Source organism: Condylura cristata, unplaced genomic scaffold (genome assembly GCF_000260355.1).
Source record: "Condylura cristata isolate star-nosed mole 26May11 unplaced genomic scaffold, ConCri1.0 scaffold00006, whole genome shotgun sequence".
NCBI lineage: Eukaryota > Metazoa > Chordata > Mammalia > Eulipotyphla > Talpidae > Condylura > Condylura cristata.
The window spans coordinates 39,722,497-39,747,677 of record NW_004567107.1 but is presented as its reverse complement, the minus strand read 5'-3'; the positions used below and the strand labels follow the sequence as shown (position 1 = coordinate 39,747,677).

At 39.5% G+C, this 25,181-nt stretch overlaps 1 protein-coding gene across 3 annotated transcripts in view; it reads right to left on the bottom strand.

Annotated features, from left to right (window-relative positions):
• KANK1 (KN motif and ankyrin repeat domains 1) overlaps nucleotides 1–25,181 on the bottom strand; it is a 185,229-nt gene that overhangs the window by 31,235 nt on the left and 128,813 nt on the right. For all 3 annotated transcript variants that reach the window (XM_012721509.1, XM_004677622.2, XM_012721510.1), the window contains exon 3: nucleotides 24,180–24,299. In XM_012721509.1, the coding sequence (XP_012576963.1) occupies nucleotides 24,180–24,216 (37 nt within the window). In that variant the 5' untranslated portion in view covers nucleotides 24,217–24,299. The remainder of the gene's footprint in view (nucleotides 1–24,179; nucleotides 24,300–25,181) is intronic.

The window sequence follows — 25,181 nt, the reverse complement described above, 5'->3', positions numbered from 1 at the left end:
AAGACACAGCAATAGTTCTCTGACCTCCTTTCTTCTTTGTTCTTTCATCCATCCTGCTGCCTGGAATGCAGCCTGAAACATTAGCTGCTCTCGGACATGAGTTCATACACAGAGATGGAGGAGCAAACTGCTAGAAGGAACCTGGGTCTCTGAGTGCTTTATGGATCAGAGAGCTCTATGGATAATGTTCCTGGTACAGTGAAAGATAAAATACTACTTTGTTTAGCTCTTGTTTGTTTTGGCTCTTTATTATTTGAAACCAACTGAATTCTAATGGACACAGCATCTATTTTGCTCTCCCATTGTCTTCCCTCATTCCTCCACCCCTCAAATTAAGACCAGATCTTGAAAAGAGAAATGTTACATGATGCATTAAACTTTTATTAGAAAATATAGATCAATTCAGAAATTAAGGAAGCATAAAAACAGTGATTTGAAAAAAATCTCTAATTCGGTTATAAAGACTTAAATTTTCTAAAAATTCTATGTGAACAAAAAGTTCTACTTGCTTATATACAACTGAAACTACTAGCTATGTCTGCAACTGGAATCCTTAAAGTAACAGTTTCCAACTAAATATTCTGGAATCAGAGGGCTGTCCTTGGTGTTTACAAGGATTTTCTGAATGTCTTGGAAATCCAGTGGTGGAAACTGTTCCTGGCATCACCTTTACCTTCATTATGTAGCACTTATTGAAAATTTAATAGGGCACAGGAAATGGCCCTGTTCAGTGGAACGAGTAGGAGGAAGAATTTATAAGAAATAAATAAGGTATAGTCTGGCTAGGAGAAAAGTGCCAAACACCTTGAACATAACACAACTTGAGGTGAGTTACAGAGGCATATTATTAGCAAGAACAGTGTAACAGTATGTGAATAAGTGGTCAAAAATGGAAGTAACTAGGTGTGTCTTGTGACATGGTCAGTGGTGACAGTAAAAAGGAAAGAGAGTGCAGGCTCTCCCTGGTGGTGTGATGGATTAAAGCACCACATTAAGAAGCTCTCTGAAGCCACTGCAGCAAGAGTTAGACCAGACCAGGGAGGGCCCACTGGTGCAGCTCAAGGAAGCAGGTTAGTTGAGGGGAAGGACTGAGCACAGAACAGGCTCCAGACTCAGGTTCTGGAGCAGGAGCACCTTATCCGCTTAGTCACTGCTAGTTTGCTCACCAGGCCCTGTACAAGAGGACAAAATGTGTCAAGAAGCAACCTTGTCTTGACAACTGTGTATGGAATTATTCAACCCAAAATGTCAATAGTGCTGAGGTTGAAAAACCTATGCTAAAAGACAAGTATATAAAGTTCTCATACAGCAACTGCAAATTTGGCCAGGCAAGTTTTTCAAGTCTTCCATTTCTCTGTCACTCCACCATCATGCTCAAGGGGCAAGGTGATAAAAAGCCACTTTTTGTGTCAGAAAACATTAAATACTCAAACACATAATCTTTCTTAAAAAGCAAAAGTGCTGGCGGCTTCTCAAATAATGTGTCCTGGTGGACTTTTAAATGGATAAGTGAAACTCTGATATGATTACCTCATTAATTAGGATACAATGACTTCTGTGTTCTGGTTTCACTGCTGTTCATGCTATATCCAACACTTACTAACATCAGTGCTGTAAATGCCACACACCTTGTATGTGTTTCTTTCATCAAGTATTTCACCTAACTATGGAAACTGAAGAACTTTGTCATTCCCATGACCATACTATCCTCTTTCACATGAAGCATGGTGATTTTGCCTTCAGAGGTAGCAAAGCACATAATTATCCCAGATCCCCATATTCACAAATAAAAGGGCACAACCATGCTGCTGCTGGGTACAGTGAAAGAGATCCCACATCAACTAAGGACAAGAGGCAGGAAAGGAAAACAGTAGGGTGATAAGTTCTCATGAAGTTAATTACTCAGAGTAGACGGTACCTGTGTAGTAAAACTTTTCTAGGCACTGGAGCAGGGGATGAGAAGAGAGTGAAGCAGAACAGGTCCTTCTGAACAGGTTTAACAGGAAAGTTCTCCCAGTGACACTGTTAGCATCAAGACTTTTATACTCAAGGAACTTCCCTCTACCAAATCTATGTGAGAAACTATTTGTTAGTGAACAAATAATGAAAAAGGACAATTATGTAAATCCTCTTCATTCTGTTTTAAAAGAATATATAGCAGATGAGATTTTTTCTTGTACTTTCATTTACCAAAGCTATTTTGAAATCTGTTCTTGTTTTTTCCCAGCTTCCAAATCTATTCATCTATCATCTGTTCAATTCAGTGATGAATACCTACTCAGTGTTACACCTGTTCTGTGAAGAATGAACTCCTGATCCATGTTGTTGATACCACCTACTTGATTCTACCTAGAATTCTCTTCAGGATACAGCTGTTTTATTTACTGACTGCTTGATTGCTTGATTCATTCAATTTCCCTCCTATATCTCTTTGATCCTTCTTCCCTACTCCCTCCTTCTTAGACTTAGAAGCTTTACTTAGTGTTTGCAACTTTTTAAAAAACTTTTTTCTTCATTGTTGTTCATTTTTTAATAATATTTGATTTCTTCCCTCAGGTGTAATTCCTATAAAATGTCCCACCACCACAACACCAGTGTGAGAAACACAATACCAGTGAACATTCACCACAGTTTCTTGTGCTCTCCCCTCTCCTGTTTTGGTCCCCCTCTTTTCCCCTCCCCTGCTATATGTCTCAGATCTATAGTCTGTCTGCAAGTTTTGTCTCATTTGCTCTCTTTTTTTGACTCTTTGTTTGGTTTCCCTGTATTTCACCTAATATTTTTCTTTTTTCTTCTAACTTATTTCACTGAGCATAATCCCTTCTAGCTCTATCCATGTTGCTGTGAATGGCATGTGTTTATCTTTTTGATTGCCGAATAGTATTCCACGGTGTATATACACCCAATCTTCATCATCCATCATCTGTTTTTGAGCATTTAGGTTGCTTCCATATCCTAGCTATTGTAACTAATGCTAGGATGCAGCTGTTTCAAACAGCTGCCTCAATGCTTTGTGCAAATAAAATGACAATATTAAGGAAAGCAAAAGTGCATGTCAGAAGTTCATTGTAAATGCCAGGCCAACTGATCTCTCATATGTAGAATAACAGCAATTTCATAAGCTTAGTTTATTTATATGAAAACATGACAAGGTATTGTTTCTCAGCTCTGTACTTCTTCCTAACTTCTTTTTACATCACAGGCCATCTCATTTCTGCTTTTTAAAGCTGTCTGTATAGACATTAAACTGCACATTACCCCCACATTTTCCACTGTGTCCCTTCACTACCCTTTCAGGCTGGTTCCATATTTTAAGAGGACCTATTCCCAAACCCCAGAGAGGGAATGCTCACCTAGAAAGATGCAACTGTCAGACAGACAGATTTATACTTTCACTTAGTACACATTAATTAAGTGCCTACCTTGTGTCAAACACTTTCAGGAGCTAAGCAAACAACAGAGCCTGCCCGAGTAGAACTTGTGAACTACAGTGACAAACAAGCAATTGCACAGACAACCAACAACTATGATGACAGTGAAAGTACATATACAATGTATGTTGCAAAGCTGCAGGGACCCCACTTGGGCCAGGGGTAGGGAAAAGGTTAGGGAGTATTCCGCCAGGGTGCTGAATTTGATCAGTCAATTGGGAACAATGCGTGATCTGTATATTTGGTGGGGAGATGAGAATAGGAGAAATTCTAGGCAAATGAAATGACAAAACCCATCACATATCTAAGAACTGAAAAGAGAACTTGACAAGATAGGGAAAGCCAAAGTGAGGCAGGTGGGACCACGTCCCAGTTCTCTGGGTTCCCAGGAGTCAGGTTTTTGGTTAGGAGCACTGGGAAGTGATTGAAAGGTTCTAAGTAAGTGAGTAAAATGATCAGATTCGTATTTTAAAAAAATTGCTCTGGCTGGAGTATGTACAAAATGTCATTCACCACCTCCATTAGATTTTCCATGTCCTTACACATTCTTTTGCACCTTACAGAATTTATATTCTCAACTACATAATTATTGTGGGCCACAGTGCCAAAACCACTGGAGAGCCTGCCTGAATTTGGGACAGCTGATTTCTATAGGTAGACACAAAATATTGTCTCTGAAAACACTGAGGAGATCTGACAAATCTCAGTAACTTGTGACTGAGTTGGGAACCAAGATCAGGCCTTTGGATTTATCCCTCAGGACTCTGTACTCACAACCTCAATCTACTAATAAAAAAGAAATCACATGTATTTAAATCAATGGATGACTCACTACAGAGAACGATAATGGAATTTCCTTTTCTGAAGTTACAAAAATATGATAAATCTAATTTAGGAGATATAAGTGTGGCATAAGTGAGGGCAGAAAAACCTAAAGACCTTTTAGGGAATTCAGGCTCTAATGTAGCATGTTAACTTACAACATGCAGACTCACTCAGTATTTGAAAGTAGGAAGGGAACAGCAGGGACTGAAAGCCTGTGAAGCAACATTGACACTGGCAGGCAGCAAGTGTTTCTGAAGGACAGAGTGACAAGGTAGCCTATTACCAGCCCTTAGTGCTTCCAGCCCCTCTTCATACTTCTCCAAACACACCCAACTTGGGGCTGGTTTTCCTAACAGGGAAAGGTAGAGACAGAGGAGAAGGTCTGGAGGAACCTAAACAATACACTCTGAAAGTTCAAAATTTCTGCTCACAAGATAGTCTGCAAGCTGACTTCAGGCCTGCTTGCCTCTAGAATCACCTGAGTTACTTTCTGCCTTCCTGATAAGATTTCTCTGTAGGTAAGAATCCCTATTGCCTAGGGTGCACACAACATCTAGAACTCAGATCACTCAGGCTGCCTACTAGTTACTATTTTCAATTGTCAGCACACATCAGATTAGCTACTTAAAGGCATGGACGATTTGGCTCAGAAACTTTCAAGTTCTCACTGTCCAAAGCTGAGATTATTCAAACATCACAATAATATGATTAGTTACAGTACTAGATTACAACTCGATGAAATAAGTCAGATATCTAAGAGTCCATAATGCGATAAAATATACAGAGGCATGTCAACTAATAGAGAATTATGAAAACAGGAAATCAGCATTTAACAACCACCACGACAGTAGCTAATTGAAGTAGAAAGCACCAATGCTAAAGTGAGTGTCAGAAATTTCCCACTAAAGACTAGGATATTGCTGTGGTCTCAGAATACCTACCCACAAAGTACTAATCAATAACAAAGGGGAAAACGGTAACTTTATGGAGTAGAGAGTTGACAGAGAAGTTGGACCAAGTGATCAAAATTAACACCACACGTCTTTGATGTCAAGCTCTGAGTACAGCATGATTCCTGTGGTGTTCTGAGTCAGGAAATATCGATGGGCCCACTTATTGCAAGATACTTACAGAATGACAGTTCTCTTTTAAAAACTGTCATGATCATGAGAGAAAGACTGACAACTGTTCTAGACTGAAGGAGATTAAAAAGAAATGAAATATGCACATCTTTACCCATCACACACAAACAAATGCAGAAAGAGATGGAGCAAATGCAGTTAAGAGTTAATCCCTGCAGAATCTGAATCAGTGAAGGCGCTTCTGCCAATCCTACAGAAAACAGCAAGTTTCCCATAAAGTTGAAAAAATTTTAGAACAGATGAGTGGATCAAGAAGATATACACAATGGATACTACTCAATGATTAAAAAAAAGTTTAACTCATGCCATTTGCAGCAACATGAAGTGAACTGAGAGAGATTATTCTAAGCGAAGTGAGCCAGAAAGAGAAAGATAAATACCGGATGGTTTCACTTATATGTGGAATCCAAACCAAACTAGGGTCAGACAAACAAAAACTGTAAGACTGACCCTTGAAAGTTGACCATAGATCTGAGACATTGAGGAGGGGAAGGAGCAGAATAAAGAACTGGGGTGGGAGGAGGGGTAAGGAGAGAGAAAAGGAGTATGGTGGAGGACTGTGAGCACTTTGGTGGTGGGAAACTACGGTGAGGGGGAGAAATCCATAAACAAGGATGTTTAAAAAATAAAGACAAAATAAATATCATAATAAATAATTCCCTTGACTTGTGCCTTCAGTGTCTTTTTGGCACGTAGTGCAGTCAGCCAGCACTAGGGAGCATGAGTTGCCTGCATATGAACAAAACAGCCTGTCTTTTAACCAAGGGTTGGGTTAATATCTCTGTTCTCTTACAGTACATATTCTCTGAAGGATTTTACATTTGTTCATGGTATCTCTGGAAACGTGAAGAGCTCTTAAATATTAATGTCTCAGGACCCCCAGTACAGAGTCTAAAAGCTCCTTTCTGACATCAATTTAGTTTCCATCCAGTATTTCGAAGTTTCTTCCCCAAGCCCTTTTGCCTTTGTTCATTCTTTTCCCTCTACCTGTACTCCAGCCTCGTCTACCTGTCAGAAATGGTAATACTTTCTTGAAGGCCCCAGTTCAAATAGCCAATTCTTTGCAAAGTTTTCACTTACCCCCAAATTCTCTGTCTTGGGAAGAAATGGCCACCTTTCCCCCTCTGTTTTCCTAGAACTTTGCTTACACCTAAAGACCTGTCTCTGTTACTAGCACTGCTTCTTCCTCCAGTTTGTGAGTCTTAGGTAGGGGCAGGAACCAAGCACTATTCCTGAGAATAGGAAAAGAATGGTGCTTGACCTACACATGCTCAATATTTGCTGAAATGAAAATTCCCATATGTGTAAGCATCTACTGAGTAATAAGTATGGTGGAAGAAGAGATATGATGATTAAAAGCAGGCACTTTGGGGACCGTCTGTGTTTAAACCCCGGCTCTGCCACTTTCCAGGTGTTGGCAAGACAGACTCTATTTCAACTGTGTAATTGTGAAAATAACAGACCTGCTTCACGGTATTGTGGAGCATTCAGAATGATGTCTGCCATCTTCTATTATTATTTGCTATTACTGGGTCACCACAGTTTTGGTGAATCAGACAGTTCTGGCATCCCTGAGAGGATCCAGAAATCCTCCTCTCCATTCTTGCTTTCCATTCTTGCTTTCCATTCCATGAAGCTAGGGTTTGAAGTGCTTATGGTACTTGCTGAAAATGAAAAGGCTCTGCTAAAATCTTAAGGTAGGACTAAATTGGTTCCTGCTTCCTAGTGAGGCCTTGGGAAGTCCTGTTTTTCATGGGTATGTGTGCACACACTGGGGCTCAGAGAGCATGAAGTGTGGGTGCTAGTCAGAAATGGAGGGAGCTCCTAACCCAGCACCAATACACCTCAGAAGGAGGGAAAATTTTAAAAAAAAATTAAAAAAAAAAAAAAAGAAGACACATATCCCCTGTCCCTGTCCTTTAAAAGCATGGTACATGGGTGAAGTTCACAGGGATTACTGAGATGAAAAAATGTACAAAATGAGGAATAATGTAAAAAAATATATAAAAATTTAAAAAAAGTACATTATGGCCAAGATTTAAAAAAAAAAAAAAAAAAGCCTCCTCACAAAAACAAGACAAAGGTATGCACTGATTTTTTTGAATACCTTAATTCTACCTCTGCTGAAGTTGTGGGAGTGGAGGGCACTGTGGAGAGACCTGTTGCATCTCTCTGCAGTCACCTGGAATGGCTCACCAAAACTGGGGGACAGTCTAATTGTCTTTTCATAAAACAAGAACAGGAACTATAAATACGCCATAGTTCGTGGACCAGCAATGGGCAGCAGGGGCCTAGATTCCACAGTGCAGTGACAAAGTCTGTATACGTAAAATGAGTGGGTTGGTGGGATTCAGTGCTTTCCGAGGTTGCTTCCAGACAGTGACTCTGCATACATGCCACACAGGGTTCCACAACACCCCATGGTACGGGACCAAGGGAGCAAGAAGTGAATTGCTGCAGCTGTCAGACTAGATGAGCACAGGCAGATAGAGCCTGTGGCCTGCCTCTCCATGCACTCCACTCAGCAGCACATTTCTGGTTGCATCATAATTACTGGCACATCCTAACAATCCCAAATGCAGCTGCTCTTTGCTGTATAATCAGTTTTCACTGGGCATGACTTCACAGTCCAGAAACCATGCTGTAGAAAAGGTTATTACTGCTCCCGGGAATAGATGGGGCTGTAAGAAAAGGCACGTTGCATTAAAGAGGCAAGTGACATTACAGAGGCCCTGAGCTTCAACATAGTCACTCTCCCTTCTACACTTTTTAGTGCCAATTGCAAGCTGCGATGACATCAGCCCAAATCTGTTTCAAAATATCCAAGATGCCATGGGCACTTCCCTACTCGCTCTTCACTAAACTAGGCAGTGCTGCTTTCTAATGTCTACTGGCTATTTTAAAGAATGAGTACTGAAATGCAACTTAAATTTTCATGTGCAGAAGGGAACTAGCTTTGGGACACAATGTTGTTTTCGAACTTAGTTTAAGGCTAATATGCTGTTCTAAAAGTTAAATAGGAAAACATGCTAGTTCAGAGGGTAATTTTGTGAAAAGCAAAGTAAAGAAGTATAAGCTAGGGCTGTGGGACAGACAGAGTTTTTCTATCTAAACAGTAGAGTTTTTTTGGTGGTGGGGGGAGGAGTTTAAGTAATTTTATGAATTCCAGCCCTTATTTTGTTTTATAGTGTTTACATAAGAAAAAGAAACTAGCTTCAAGACATGCTGAGCAGTCCCATCAGAAAAGAGGTAAAAAAAAAAAAAAAGATTTAACAACAAAAAAGGAAACTGGAATTTAAGTAAACCATAAACTTAAAAAGACAAATGTTAGCATAGACATACAACCCTTCACGCCTATAACAATGACATCTTTATGTTAAAACCAGAACTCAAGCTGAAATTTTCACTGAACCAAAAGTCAAGTACTGAGTTATATTTTCCAGCTAGTAATAAAAGCAAATATTTTTCATAACACAGACTTTTGGATTTATTTTTCACCTACCTTCCATCCAAACATCATGTTCTCCTCTATTTTTTTTTCTTTTTTCTTTTCCTTTTCACTTTTCTTATCCACCCAGAAACAAAATAACTGATTTTCAAGCAGCAGGAAGCCAAGACTCAGGCATGTTAAAGGGACTGCCCACATAAGCAGTCAAAGAGCCCAGTAGCTACTTCAGAGAATTTATTTATACTCATTTGGAATTTCCTGACCAACTAACAGCCTACTGGCCACGGATTTAATTCCGGGACTCTGTGTCAGTGAGACAGCAAAAACTACCAAGGAAGGAATGAAATTGCCAGCAAGGATCATAATAAAAAAGCAAAGCGAGGCCTCTCCTAGGACCCTTCTAATTTTTCCAACTATCCTTATATTCTTTATGGACACATGAAACGCGACTATACATAGAAATACAACTATGAACTGGCTGACTCCAGTGACAACTTTGAAAGGCTGCAAATGTCTCCTCACTCTTTCTGCTGACTTATTGCCTTCTCCACACCCTCCACTGCTGAGATAGGCTTCCTGTTATAATTTGAACTATAGCACAGCAGTCAAGTTTATGAAAGTAATGTCTGAGTCTTGTGATAAACCCAGGCTGGGCTAGAAGTGAATGGTTCCTTTCTGAGTTTATTCTTATTTCATGTGACATGTAATCTGAAGGCAAAGAAACTCTCACTTGTAAACCATAGGCCCAAGTCTTTTTTTTTTCTTCTTTTTCTCTTATTTTCAGCATTTTATCCAGAGTAGGTCATGCGACTCTCAAAAATCCAGAATTAGTTCCCAACACGTACATTCTGTCTTTAGGTGATAAAATCTGCAAGCAACCTTTTGCTTCTGCTTTAAATTATTATTAAGAATGATATGTTCCTCTAATGGTTATATTTACCACCTCAAAAAATTGTTTTTCCAACATTCTCTTAAGCCAGGCTTCCCCAGTGCCATAAATGTGAGTCTAGTGGAACAAGGTTTCCCAAACTATCTACATGGCAAACAAGCAAAGCCAGTTCTGAACAATAAACCTGAGATTAACAAAGATTAGGGATGGCTCTAAATGGCCTGCTTTGTAAAATTCAAACCAGGGACAGCTGTGTGGAGAGAGGCACAGTTGCACAAGAATCCAGTAGACCTGCCTAGTCTGACTGGGTCATTTGGGGCTCTGTACACGCCCTGAATCACTCATCTGACCTCCGCACTCCACCCTCCATCTACACCTGATGACTAAATTCTTTAAAAGTGAATCTTTTGGGCTCTTCCAGGTGGTGCAATGGGTTAAGGCACCGCACAATGAAGCTCTCCAAAGCCACTGCAGCATGGGTTTGATCCCTGACCTGGGAGCTGACACACATGGTGCAGCAGACCTCTCCTGACCGGCTTGCTGCTTCCCTCAGCAGTGTATTTTTGTGCATCTGCCTTCTGGTCCCCACTCTGTCTCTTGTGAATCCTCTCATTGCCCTTGCCCCTCTGGCCTGTACCCCATAAACAAGTAAATCTTTAAAAAAAAATTCTGCTCCACTTTTATTTTATAAATACTGTTTTTGGTTAAAAAAAAACACAGCTTATTCTAAAAAACAGTAAAGATAATTATTTTCTAAGTGTGCATCTATGAAACAGTGGTATAGCAGGAAAAAGTCACTATGCAAATGAAAGCCTAATCTTTTATGGAGGATGACAAAAGCTGGGGAGGGAAATAAAAATAGGAGCTCCCTTTGCCTGGAAACCTTTAGTCACAGAGGTTCCCACAGTAGGGAGACAGACCTGTCTCTCTTTACTCTGTCTTCATCTGTGTACAAATGAGGTGGTTGAAGGAGATTGGGAGCATGAAGGTGTATTGAAGGCTTTTTCCCTAATAGGTGCGAAGTACCAGTAAAAGTGAGTTATAGTGTGAAGGGAAAAGAGCTAATTGAAAGTGCACTAATGCAGTCTCGTATACCCTCACAACGGCTTCAGAAATTCATCACTGTGACCAAGCAGTATCAATTCTAGTTCTTCTGATGCTTACTTAAAAGAGGATTTTCCCCCTGTGGGCTTGACTCTTGGTCTAGAAATAACACCAAAATTAAAGTGGGGAATAGGACAGTGAATTATATTTTGGACATTTTAAAATACCTACTTCCTGAGAGACCCTGAGTTTATCTTCCTCTCCCCACATGTGCCTCTTTTGATTTGTTCATTGGTTTCTCTATACAACTCCAGTCTCACACTCAGCACAAATGCACCTGTGTTATCAGTTTCCCAATAGCCTGCTTGCCGCTACCTTTTCCCACTAACCACCCCATCTATTTTTCTAGACCTCACTGTTCCAAATGCTTCATAAACATTAGAACTCATTGAATCTTCACAGCACTGTTAGGAGGTAGGTACGATTACCTCAGCATTTTACAGATGAAGCTTAATCACCCAAAAACTTACTGCTACTATACCTAGCTAAATCTGATATACAAATTACCAAAAAGACACAAACCAAGTATATTATTTTTAGCACTTAGAGGGTAAAGATGAGGAAGAATGGAGATGGCATTTCTCATGGGCAGGGAAAATAAAAAGCAAGCTATTTCAATATTTTTGCTTATTCTGTTGCCCACCAACCTTCTCAGATAAAGTTCTTGTTTCAAAGGCCCTGTTCTAAAATATCAGTTCTGTCTGAAGTTGTCGGTTATGCTTCAAACCACTGTTCACCTAGGCACTCAAAGCTGCTTGTTTTTTTTCTGTTTCTATTCTTGCACACATCTTACATACCTACCAACTCTTAGGAGCTTTGTCTTCCTCATCTCAACTCCAGTGGTACCTCCAGTTCTGCAGGTACCCAGGACATATTCAGTCCATTTAATTCCTTCCAAGTTTTGAGTTTTTGATCCCTTTAAAGAACTGTATGCAAATGCCAAGAATCCATTGCCCACACCCTCATTTACAGCTGGGCAGGACTCTGGACCCAGAAGAGTGACAACACTAATATTGCTATTGTCACTCAATAAGAAGTTGCCAAGACTGTAACCTCCCAGAGCAGGTACCCTCATGCCACAGGTTCTTAAGGCAATGTCCCTGCTTTTCCTATCCCACCTCAATAAAATCAGTGTCTCCTGGGGGTGGGGCCAAAGGCATTAGCAGTTTTAGATGCTCCTCAGGTGACACTAGGCTATTGTGAGGGATGAGAACCTGGGCTGCAAAACCTGTACCTCCTAAGTTATTCTTCCTTATGGCTTCTAAGAAATTTATAGAGAAATTGGGGGATTAAGCAATTGAAGTACATCTGTTCAATCTGGGCCAGATCAGTACTGGAAACGAAGGGGCCCAGAAGAATTTGGGGGAGACCCGGGCTCTCACCAGTTGACTGTGCTGCTATAGCTTCATATTCAGTGAGTCAGATTTTTCAAGAGGAGCTGAAGAAATTGGCATTTTTATATGAAATGATCTATTTGTTAAAATCTTGGTCATTAATTCAAATTAAAATGGAAGATTGGATTGTTCAACAGAATATACTTTCAAGCAACCATCTGACACTCAGCAAGGGTTTCCTGGTTTCCATTTTATTCCTGTTTCCATCCTTTCCCTTTTCTCATTTCCAGGTGACCAACTTTTTCCTTCCCATTTTAAATGGCAATACTCCTTGTTCCAACAAAGTATAAGGAAATTGAAAACACGTTTTTAACTCTACTGCAAAAACAGCTGGATCTCTCATGTTCATATTTAATTTTTATTACTAAATGTTTCATTTAAAAATAAAAACACCAAAACAAACAGATGAAGGTCACTATCACTACCCTCTCACGGGGACAGACTTATGTGGAAAAACTTCCTAGCTCCACATACTGGTCTTAATCAAAAGACACATACTGAAAGCTAGAAGTTCTACTATCATTCCCTTGGAGGGTTTTTTCTGCTATACTTGAGACTTCCCCACTACTCCTAAAAAATCCAAATATGCACGCTTTCTTACCCATCCTCTTCTTTAAGACTTGTCAAGGGGTATGACACCCAAACGTAGGTGTCTGGTGATGACAGTGAGAGAGAAAAATGAGCCGTGTTCCTCCACACATTCCCGAGTCCCATTTCTGTCCACCTCCAGCAGAACTGAAGGGGGCTGACAGAACCTAAGAGGGATTAAAAGGACAGGTCTAGGAAGGGATGCTAGCCCTTTCTCTTCCTTTAGGCATGTAGAGTGTTGGGTGTTGGAGGAGGATGCCTTCTTTACCTGCCTGGATTAGACAAATCTGCTCCTAAAATCTAATGAGATGGGGAGATTTTCCAAGGAGTGGCCACAGCCAACACGAGGAGGGTGTGTTCCAGCAAAGGTGTGAGATTCTAGTCAGAACAGTAAAATTAGGAAGGGACCACAGTGGGTGATGGGCCTCTCATAAAACAAAAAAATTAATCCTGTTTTCATTATAAATTACTCAACAAAGTCCATTTCCTCAAACTCATTTAAAGGCTGAAGATTGGCGTTACAGTGAGTTTCTGCACACTAGGCTTTCTTTATAGTGTGGCCCATGATTACTAATTTCATCAAATTTAAGCAAGAGATTATCTCACAATATATTTTCACTCAAAACTTTAAATAAACATTTAAAAAAACAAGGTAAATGAGGGCACAGGTCTAAATAAGAAATTAAAACCTTAAATTAGATTACCACAAAAACTATAAAGGGTGTAAATAATAAGAGATAATAAGGTCCTCCTGTGTAAAAAAAACTGACGGAGTCTTCCCAAGAAAACCAGAAAAGAGATGGAAGAAAGACCACTTGGTTACACTCCTACCTGAAAGGCCACTCACTCTGACCCCATCCACAGTTCTGACCTGCCTACCAAACTCGACCAGATAATAAGTCTGTCGCAAAAGGAAATAATGGAGCTCCTTTGCTCTCTGCTTAGAAGAGTGAAAGGAACAAAAAAGAGGTCATGAGAGCTTAAAAGAACTTTCCTATGGCTTCAGAGAACAATCCTCCCTTGGGCAGTCACTTTATACCTGAGCACCTTTCCCTGAAACCCAAAGTTTTCAACAGACAATACTATTTAAATCCTACCTTGGAGCACAAGATGGAGATAAAATAGAGACTACAACTTCCACTTAGCTGTGAGGTAAGAGGAAAGAAGAAATCAAGTGAGGGAATATTATAATGTAAAGTATACTTGTTCATACAGGAAAAAATATGGTAAAGAAAATTTCAAGGGCCATAGTAAAATAAGACTGGCAAATGGCAGGGGTTATTAATTCAATCCCACAAATCATGAAATGGGCTTTCTGCTTATTTTTTCCATGGACTATATACCCAGCATTATGTCAGCATAAAGTAGAAGTGCTGCATATATGTATTGGTTGAACAGAATGAGCCTACTCGTTCTATATGGAGTTGTACTAGGCAAGTATGATGAGCACACAAAGATGAAGATGACTGAACCTTGCTTCTCAGACCTCAAAGCTTACAGATTAGTATGGCATTCAACAATGCCTCTTAATTAAAAGCAAGTGATGGCAACTATTTGATAGGCTGCAAAAACCCCAGGGATAGAGAAGAGGAAGAGGTACATTCCTATTAGGAGTAGCTGAGAGAACCTGTTGGAAGAGATAGAAAGGAAGGAGTTGAAGGATAAGAAGGACTTTTGTTAACAGATATGGGAATGACATCTAAGGGCAAGAACAATCCTGTGAAGAGTTACCAAAGAGGAGAGAAGCAGCTGAACAGTGCAAAACTTCTTTCAAGACTCTTTGGATAGTGCTGTTCTCTTATTACTCAGAGCCTGGTGGACTGGGAAAGCTCATTATGGTTATTGTATTTGAAACAGAAGAAATAGAAATAAATAGACCATGATTTCTGTCCAAGGAAGACCCAAAACAAAGGTTTAGCGTTAAGAGAAAGAAACAGAGGTTAAAGTTTAGTGAAAGCTAAAATGCTTGGAGACACAGAAAAAATTCAATGGGCCTTAATCTTGCCCGTTATCCTTAAGAAAACAAAACCACAAATTAATGAGAATAAGACAAAGAAAGGTCAACTTTCATATGACCTAAGGTTGGTCCACTACACAAAAAAGGGAAATGGCTGTACTTCTACAAAATACATTTTTGTGCAGTCATTAAAATATGAGCAACTGAGTGAATGAACTCACTGAACTGTGAGTTGTATTCACAACTCTAATGAGGGTTCTTTTAAATCATTCCTTTCCATTTCTAAAACTGCCTCCCAATTCAAATTCACTACTATTTGGAAAGTCTAAATTTTCACCATCAAAATGTCCAGAGAACACAACACCAAAGGATAATGTCCCCCCCCCAAAAAAAAAATCCCTACCTCTAAAACCCTTTTACCTTTCTTCAAGACTTTGTCACAGTTTTCTTCATTTAAAACCAGTATCTTGACGTGGTGTAAACTGCAGCTGGCATTTTCCAATGCCCAACTGATGTCCAAGCACCCTCTTCAGAAAATCCACAACTCTTGGATGTGTGTAATGGAGGAGAGTGAAGAAGCAGTAGTCAAGGCCTGCTAGGATTCCTTACCAGACAGGCAGACAGGTAACCAGCCACAGGGCTCTTGTTGTGATGTGACTGTTTCCCCTCTTGCTGCCAAACTGCTGTCCCTGGAGCTGCTTTGGAAGCTATGTAAAGTGTTTTGCTAGTGGAAAAAGCTGGTGGCACAGGGCTTCAGTGTTTTGCAACTTTTTCCTGTAAGCTGCATTGTTGGAATGGTTTGACATGCAAACCAAGCCCTCCTCCCCTGCCAGCCTACAGACTTCCAGGTCCCCACCCTGGTGTGCTACAAAATCAGTATATCATCAGGCTGATTCACCCCTTAAGGGTGGAGCCCTGGTTAGGGTACATGCTGCATTCAACCAGCAGGTACTTCTGCCTCTCTGAGGTCAGGTGAAGACAAATCAGTCATTGTCCTCACAGTTGGAGGAGAACATGCCAAACCAGCTATCTCAAAAGAATTTTTTTTTCATGGTGTGTCTCTGATTTGAATAAAGCACCCCAGTCAAACAATCTAAACTGTAGGGAAAAGGAAACAAAATAACTGCATCTTGGTGGTATAAGAACATCAATAAGGGGGATATTGAAGGCAGAGGAAGAGTGAATTTATTTTTATTAAAAGAAAGTAAGAGTTAATACACATGGCTATGGTTTAAAGATATTAAGTAATTAGGCTTATGAATTATTAGAAATATCACTTTCCCCCTATTTTCTATTGTAGTCTGGGAATAACTTCTCCTCTTCTTCCAGGAAACCCTTAGAAGTACCTGCTATACAGACCATTTAAAATGTTTTGGTTTGACAGTTGATGCAAAAGAAAAAGGCATTCAGTAAAGTGGGGAGTGATGGAAAAATCTGACATGACAAGCTGGATGTTTTCACAAAATTATTTGCAAAGCTGATGACATTTATCAACCAAGCCAAATACTGTGTCAAAAATCATATGATTATCTCTTGAGTCTAGCTAACAAGAGTGAAGTACAAAATGTAGAAAAGAAAAATCGGGTCCTCCCTGGTGGTGCAGTGGGTTAAAATATAGCACTAGGAAGCTAAAGCCACTTCAGCATGAGTTCAATCCCTGCCTGCCCCAGAGGTGATCCACATGGTGCAGCAGACCTCTCCTGACCTGCCTACTGTTCCCCTCAGCAGTGTACTTCATCAGTCAGCCTGTTCTACTCCCCACTCTGTCTCTGGTGAATCCTCTCACCACCCCACACCTCTGGCCTGTACCCCAGTTCTGTATGCATAAAATAAACAAATCTCTAAACAAAAAGAAAAAGAAAAATCCCTTGGAGAGAAAACCTTCCAATTAAATAGAACCAGGAAAAGAAATTTAAATAAACTTAGTATTTGTGACAAATTGTATTTGTAACAAAACTAGTATTACTGTTACTATTGCCATCTCTTTTAAATACAGAATTATATGTGAAATTGTACATGAAATTTTAACCAGGCCCACAACCCCCTATACAGCTGGAGAAATGTCCCAGATCACTCAAGTCTGGTTTGTCACAATGTGGAGTAAGAGGACAAAGACTTACTTTCAGGATAAGAGCCAGTACCCAACAGCTGTCCCTTACCTCAATTCTCCCTTATGTCACTAATTCTGCTTTCTAGTTGGTTAGAAAGTCCTTCTGCATATTATGGAATTTTATTTAATCTTAGTTTTCAGCCAAGAATTATTAGGGTCAGAAATTTGGGTCACTATAAAAAGGTCCTCAAAATAGTTACATATTTTAAAGTTGTGAGATACCAAACTACCTTAAATCACAATCCCCACATACAATGTGCTGCATATTTATTATTACACAGTGCTGCTTTTAAACTTCTCATTTTCAGGTTTCACAATGAACTGGAATTCAAAAGTAGAACCAGAATTCAAAAGTAAAACATGAGCATAATTTCCCTAAAATATATAGATTAAGTAAGTCAGTCCCAGTCCATTCCAAAATATTCAACAGATCAGCAGGATGGGGGGGGCATCATTTAGAATATTTTTCCACTTAGAATTTCTACAACTGCTTGAGTGAATATTCTTAAATATGATTTTTTGGTTGTGTCTTCTTTGAGATCTTTATTAGAGATGCCTATTTAATGTAATTTTAAATATCTTGCTGGAAAAGAACAGGAATTATTACCTGTATGAATTTGAGTACTATGCTAATATTTCTCAGGCCAGCTCAAATCAGTCTTTTATAGAAAAGGACCAGAAAGCTGAAACTGTGAGCTTTAGCCATTCCTTTTCCTCCAGCCCCATACAAACCTTTCTCAGAAACTGCACAAAAGAGATGAGCGGGAATTATCCAATACACAGGAAGAAGGCAAACCCTGGAAAAGGAACTATGAGCTCTACTTTTGGTAGGCTCAGCTAGCGCACCCAAGTCCTTCAGGAAAGAGGGGAAGTGCATAATCAGGAATAAATACAATACTCACAATGGGCAGTCTTCTGGTGAGTAGGGCACAGACTATTCAAAACTTCTAGGAAGGGTTGTTTTAATCCTTAGTTTCATGCTATGCAGCCTCAGATTGGTAGCAAGAGCTCAAGTCTTAACATAGCGAATCTCCCCAATGGGCTTTTATTTTATGCTTTTTCCTTCTTCTGGGTACCCACAGAGCGTCTGAGCATAAATCTCCAAGCAAAGAGTAGCTCTGCCAAGTAAGCAGGACTAATAGGAGTACATCTCTATCCTTCCTACAGCCCAGAAAGATGATACTCGCTGGCAGATAAGTCATCTTTCCTCAGCTTAGCTAGAGGGCTAACCGCCTGTCAGAAATCTGACGCTTAACCCATTATGACTTGCTCAAGGTTTGGAGCAAGAAAGCTTATAAGGGGAAGCTGACTATAGGTTAAAACCAAGCCTTGAGTCTGTAAAATCGACAAGGATGAGGGAGGGACTTTTAAAGCCTCTTCAGGGGCTGGATGAGTACTGGGGTTCGGAGTAAACAGAGAGGCAAGATCCAAACCCTGTGTCTCCTTCTTGTAGGTGGGCTCAGCATTTTAGCAATGAAATTCAAATGTAAGTGCCTGTTACTTATAAAAGAACTTTGTTCTCAAACAGTATAGTATAAGAAAATAAAATTTCATTTAAACTTTAATGTGAATGTGAAACTAGCCTTCAATAAACTAAGCTTCATTTAAATTTGAAACTCAATCTAAATCAAAAATAATTCACACTATGAAAAAAACAACACAATCCTTACCAAGGAGGACAGGACATTTTAATCTTATCCATTCTACTTTTGGTTCTATGTGTTTCCTGAAATACATACTCCCCCCCCTTGATTTGTTTAATCATAACTTCATAGATACCACACTTGATTTTTAACGTCAATAGAAGGCCCTGAACAAAGAAAAAAGACTCTCTATATTCAACTTCTGGCTTAGCCATTAACTGACTGAGCTAGCTATGTTTTGTCATCTAAAGTAGGGTAGGGAGGTCAGACGGGTGAAATAAAAAACACTCCCCCCACTCCAACCCCCAGCTCTTACCTGTGTTTTTATGTTAGTCAACAATAAAAATGTTGTTTTACCCTCTCAGCTCTTTTAATACACCAGTGAACACACCACTTGTGAGAGATTGCAAGCACAAGAAAGAATACACATCTAATCCCTTTGGACATTCAATTCATTCAAGGTCGTGCACATTACCCACGGATTAAACAGCCCCAATTCTAAGAAGTTCTGCTTCTACCTTTGGAGTAAAGCTGCGTCAGAGCACAGAGCTAAGACTCACCACCACCACCATCCACTTCACCACGCTCCGTGACTTTCTTTATAGATGGCCTCAGAAAACACCAGGATGGTTCTAGCCAGACCAGTCAGTGTAAACTGGTTTTGCACTTGACACACAGCAAGCAATTCCTGTCAGGTTCACTGCAGTGGGCTCAGAGTTCTGTTTGAGAAATGCTTCTACCCAGAAAAAATATTTACACAACTCAAGAGTGGGCTGCACTGTACTGCAGTGTTTTGCCTGCTCTGCCGTGAGTCTCTGGCTTCGTCTGAGTGACCAGGTCTTATCAGTGGCCTTTGTACCTTATTTAAGATCTGCATGGAGACAAACCTGGAGCCAAATAACTGGTCAAAGTAAAAAGCTTCAAGACCCACAACAGGTTACCAACAATCATGAAAAACAGTTGCACTGTTTAACGCAATTGTCTTGTTTCTATGAAATTATTTTCAGAAAATAAACAACAGGGGGAGAAAAATGACCAGACAAGACTTGGCTCTCTGTACCATTACTTACAAGAGGGAAAATCTGGAAGCAATTCAAATGAACAAACAACAAGAAAGAGAAGTTTAGCAGAAACATTGTAAGGAATATTGCACAGTCATTGAAAAATCCTAACTTGAAAACTGTTTTCTAGGAAGACTTGGAAAAGATATTGATAATGTTTAGAGTTGAGTATCAAAATAAATGAGCATTTATTAAAACTGTCTTTGTGTGCCTGACAAGTATGAGAAAAAATAACTAAAACTAATACCTACTGTGAAATTTTGAGTAATTCTTCCCTTCTATTTTCCTACCAAATTTTAAATGCAGTTTAATAAGCACTTTATGAAAGTAGATATGTATCTTCTGGGGGAAAAATTGCTGTCAAAAAGAAATATCAAGAAGGGAAGAAAGCTAGAATAAACCATCAAAGACAACCATCTGCAAAAATAAAGACAGTGATGGCAAGTAAAACAAGTCACTTCACAAAGCTCATCTCTTTATTCACCTGCCTGACTGGGTACAGGACTGTAGTGCAATTCCTCCCCCAATGCTATTGGCTCTAACACAGCGCCCAGAGCACCTGAACAGCTGTATTAGATCAGGAGCTCATGACTGAGAAGGCAGAACAAGAAGGACAATGACTTCCCCTGATATTTGACCAGCATTTTATATTTTAAAAAGTGTTTTTACAGGTATTGTTTTATTTTCCCTCCTCACAATCCTGTGAAAAAGGTAGGACAGGTATTATTATCTTCATCTGACAAATAAGCCACTTGTTATTTGACTTCTAAAGAGATTCTAAGCTCTAATTAAAGTTTCACAACATTAATTAGTGTTTAGGGAGGTATCAATCAGTGCATCCAGTTTACAACATGATTCAGAAACTTGGGGAAAAGCAGACTGTCCCCATTCCTAAACCCCACAGAAGTAGAGCAATTTTCCTAGCCAGTGGTACCCATAAGCTTCCCAGTTGGCTGTAAGAGTCATGAGCAATTTATGACACCCATCTCATTTTGTTAACAAGTTACATTAGAGTACTCTTTGTAATAACATAATAAAATATTTTAAATTAATTAAAATCAAACTACCTGTCAACAGAGCTAGGATGGAGGATCTGGTGCAAGATAATATTATGACAAATGACTGACATAGCTAGGGTGGGTGGTAAGGAGGAAGATGCAATCTCCCAGGTAGGATTCCCAGGTTTAGAAATAAAAACAAAGGACACCTAGCTAAACTTGTATTTCAGATGAACAACAAACACTTTTGAAGTGTAAAATGTTCTCTATTTTATCTGGAGAGCTTCCACTAGAATGTATGTATGTGGAGAGTGTATGCAGACTTCAGCTTCCATGAATGTATGATTGTTGAGGCAGGGAGTTTTGCCTGATTCGTTCCCTAGTGTATCCCTGTGTGCAGAACAACGGCACTTACAGAGTAAATGCTCAGAATATTTGTCATGGTCTAGTGAAGTGCATTTCTTAGGTGAGATGTGCACAGATGCTTGTTATGAAATTTTTATACATTTTGTAAATGTAACACATTTTATAAAGTCTAGGACTCAGTAGCTTTCTCATTTTAAACTCAGTATGTGTGACCCAGTCTAATTGCAGAACTCAATGGGAGGTCAGAGTATAAAAGGACTTGTGTGGCCCCTTACCCACCCTTGTTCTAAACAAGGACATGGACACAAAACGGTCAGTCCTCGGAAACATTTTGCTGCCACAGATACAGTTAGGCTGTGGGGTGCTTCGCTCAGCTGCTCCTCTCCTACTTCATTCCTAGGATCATTAAAAGTGTTTCTCTGACCAATGCCCTGACTCCACCCACATCTGTATTTATGCTTCATGTTTTAAGGAGTCCAAAGAAATAAGTTTTCAAGGGGAAAACAAGGGGCCACTCCATGGGCATAGACATGTAAGGGAAGTAGAATTTTTTTTTTTAAAGTACATTTAAAACCATACTTTATCAGGCCCTCCCTGGTGGTACAATGGGTTAAAACACAACACTATGAAGCTATCTGCAGCCACTGCAGAACAGGTTCAATCCCTGGCCAGGGAGGTGACCCATATGGCTTGGCAGACCTCTTCTGACCCTCTTGCTGTGCTCTTCTCAGTAGTGTATCTCATCTCAGTAGACCCAACTGTTCTGTTCCTAAATCTGTCTCTGGTGAAGTCTCTCGCCCCCCACACCTCTGGATTGTACCCCAGTTACTGTACACATAAATAAATAAATCTTAAAAACAACAACAACAAAAAACTATGCTTTATCTTTGGAAAGTGAAAAAATAATTAATTCCACACTTAAAACCACTTATTTAAGCAAGTAATTTCTTTTTTCATGGAAAGGATCAGTAACCAGCCCTCACTAGCTGCCATAAAACCATTTTATCCCATCCTAATCATAGCCTGTAAATGTTTTTATGCTAGTTACACCTCAAAACAGTCTACTTCTAACTAGTATATGCTTTTGCATTGTTTGAGCTTTGCTTTTTTAAAGCCCTGGGCAGGTATTTCTCTTTATTTATTTTTAACCAGATCATGGGCAGGGTTTTTTTTTTTTTTTGTAAGACGAAGTGGGAAAAGAAAAGGTGAAATAATGATCTGTATAAGCATGATTTCAACAGTGTAAAACGTGGAAAACTTAAAAATAAAATGGAAAGTGAGGAAAGTATGTATTTATGCTTAATTTAGACAGTACTGCATTAATTTTCTATAATGAACTTATATACATATACACATGTATATGTAATGTACATGTGTATGTGCATATATACATCTATGTATAGGTGTAAATATGTAACTGTATGACTGAGTCTCTAAGCATAATTGCTTGTAGACTTACAAACATCATGGAGACTAGAATAAGCAAAAAAATCCTTCCCTTGTACCTATCAGTAGTAACAACTCATATTTGACACCTCAGAAGTCACAAATCAGAAAGCTTTTCTGTACTTTCAGAGTCCAGAACTGTTAGGCAGGACACCAGGTGAGGAAGAGCTATAGATGGATCACTGGACTTCAGGAACAAAGAATAAAAGGACACTCCAGAACAAAACAAGTTGAAATGGAATCTGAGGCAAATGGGGTAGATATCCAAACACCTGAGGATGACTTTTGCCAGAGAGTTGAGGTGCTGAGTTGTAACAATCCCAAGCCCCCTTCCCTTCTGACTGTGACAACGGAAGTGAGGGAAGGTGAAGGAAGGAAATCACAGCATCAAAGAAGACTGAAGTCCAACTACAATACTCATGAAATCTTATAAAGTTCCAACCTCCTCTCTTGTGAATATTTCATTAGAGACACAAACAAATAATAAACCTGACTTTTCTTAATTCATTCGGTAAGTTACTGAGTTTCTCTGTCCTATCACAGGGATGAGACTGGTGATAAGGACAATAGCATAATCTCATGGTATTATTGTGAGTATTAAGTATAATAATGCAGGCAAAGCATCTAAGGCATCCTGGTACATATAATGTTATAAATGTTAGACACTGTCATTCACTTATTATTATTCACAGGAGTCCCTGAGCAGAATGCATAAATGTCCTGAGTTTCAGGCAGTACTAAGGACTACTAAAAGAATGGGCAGAGAAAGATCAGTTGTCCCAGAAAGAACAACTGAATTTATTTGGGTTTGCAATGGATAAGCTTAAGCATTCTTGTCAGATACTTGCAGCTGAACTGCTGGAACAAAGGGCACAGCATGTGTTGGGCAAGTCCACTTCACAGGTCTCCTGTGTTATCTTTAGAAGTGCTTTACAGCTTATAGATAGCACTTGTAAGTTCCAGAGCTCCCAATGATTCTAACTCTATGGAGGGATATACAAATTGGTTATATACATATGAAGAAATAGACATGCCAGGTAATTCATAATTAGGACTGAAAGTGGGACTTTAATTCAGGATTCCTAACTTCAATTCCACATTCTGTCCATAATACATTGCTCAGAGCCAGTCTTACAGAAACAATATTAGGATCGATATGCAAACTGTATAGGTCTCTAATGTAACCAAAGTGGGAGCTAGAATATGTCTTTTTCTTAATTATTTATATGATGTCACATATTCCTCTTGGGAAAAGGCACTTTTAAAGATACACCTTTTCTCCACCCCCTTCCCTCCCTTTCTTTCTGTTTAGCAACATCAAACAAAAAGTGATTTGGAGCGGATATTAGGGGTTTGGCTAAGCATCCAAATTCATTTCTTCTTTCATGATTCAATCTCTATTCATAAAGAAATGCAGGAGGAGTATATATACTTGCATCAGAATTCAGGATTTCTCATTTATCTTTCAACACTTCAACAAAATTGACTTAGGTAGTAATTTACCTAACTGATTTTGGTACATAGAGACTCTAAAGATAAAAGCAAGTTCTCGGAGAGATTTAAAACCTGCCCCTCTACCTTAAAAAAACAAAAAAAAACAAAAAAAAAACAAGCACACAACTTCAACTTCAAGGGACAGAAAACTGCTTTGAAATCGTTGCTATCTAGGCGACTTGCAATTATTTATCCATTATTAAAAGAGAAATAAGAAATCAGTTTGAACAAAGACATACACCTACTCACACACACACATATGCATTCCAGAACACACAGTTACCTGAGGCACAGCCATTAACCTTTGTGATGTGAGCCATGCTGGCTTAAATCCAATGACAGATCCAGAAAGGAGTGAGGAGTCATGCAAATTTTATGCATCAAGTTACCAAATGCATTCAACCTGAAACAATAAAGAAAGTCCCATCAAAATGGATCATTTAAGAATATGTACAACACTAAATCTTAGACTACTGTTTACAAAGATGACTGCTAATGGAGAAAGCAAAGAGGAAAGGAGAGACACCAGAGGACCAAGGTAGGGGCTGTACTGGACCCAACTAGTAGAGGCTAAGATGATAACATGCTCACAGATGTGCCAGTGGAGAGGCACTGAAAGCAGCTCTCTTTCTAGACATCATACTCTCATGGAAAATAAAAAGCTGGTTCTGCAGAAACATGCCTTTGTAGGGAGGTGACCTTCAAGTGCAAATGACCTATAGTGTGCACTGTCTCTAAAACCTCACAACCTCCATTTGGTTCTTAAACTTAACTTCCCTTCCCAATGTTGGTTCAACAGTTTCACTTCTTTAGTTGCATTTAGAAGCTGTTGTTGCACAAAATGTTTGCATTTTTTAAAAGATTAATTTATTCAGGCCCTCCCTGGTGGCACAGCATGTTAAAGCACAGCACTGAGAAGCTAAAGCCACTTCCGCATGAGTTTGATTCCTGCCTGCCCCAGAGGTGACTACATGGCGTGGCAGACCTCTCCTGACCTGCCCGCTGCTCCCCTCAGCAGTGTACTTCATCAATCTGCCTGTTCTGCTCCCCACTCTGTCTCTGGTGAAGCCTCTCACCGCCCCTGAGCCTCTGGCCTGCACCCCAGTTCTGTATGCACAAATAAATAAATCTTAAAAAAAAAAGATTAATTTATTGAAATACTTTAAGATAGTTTGAGTCATTTTGCCAGTCTTCCAAAACACAATTCTGATCCAGTCAGTCCCCACCTTAACATAAAATCTTCAATGGCTCCCACTGTCTGGTTGGATAAACTTCAAACAACACA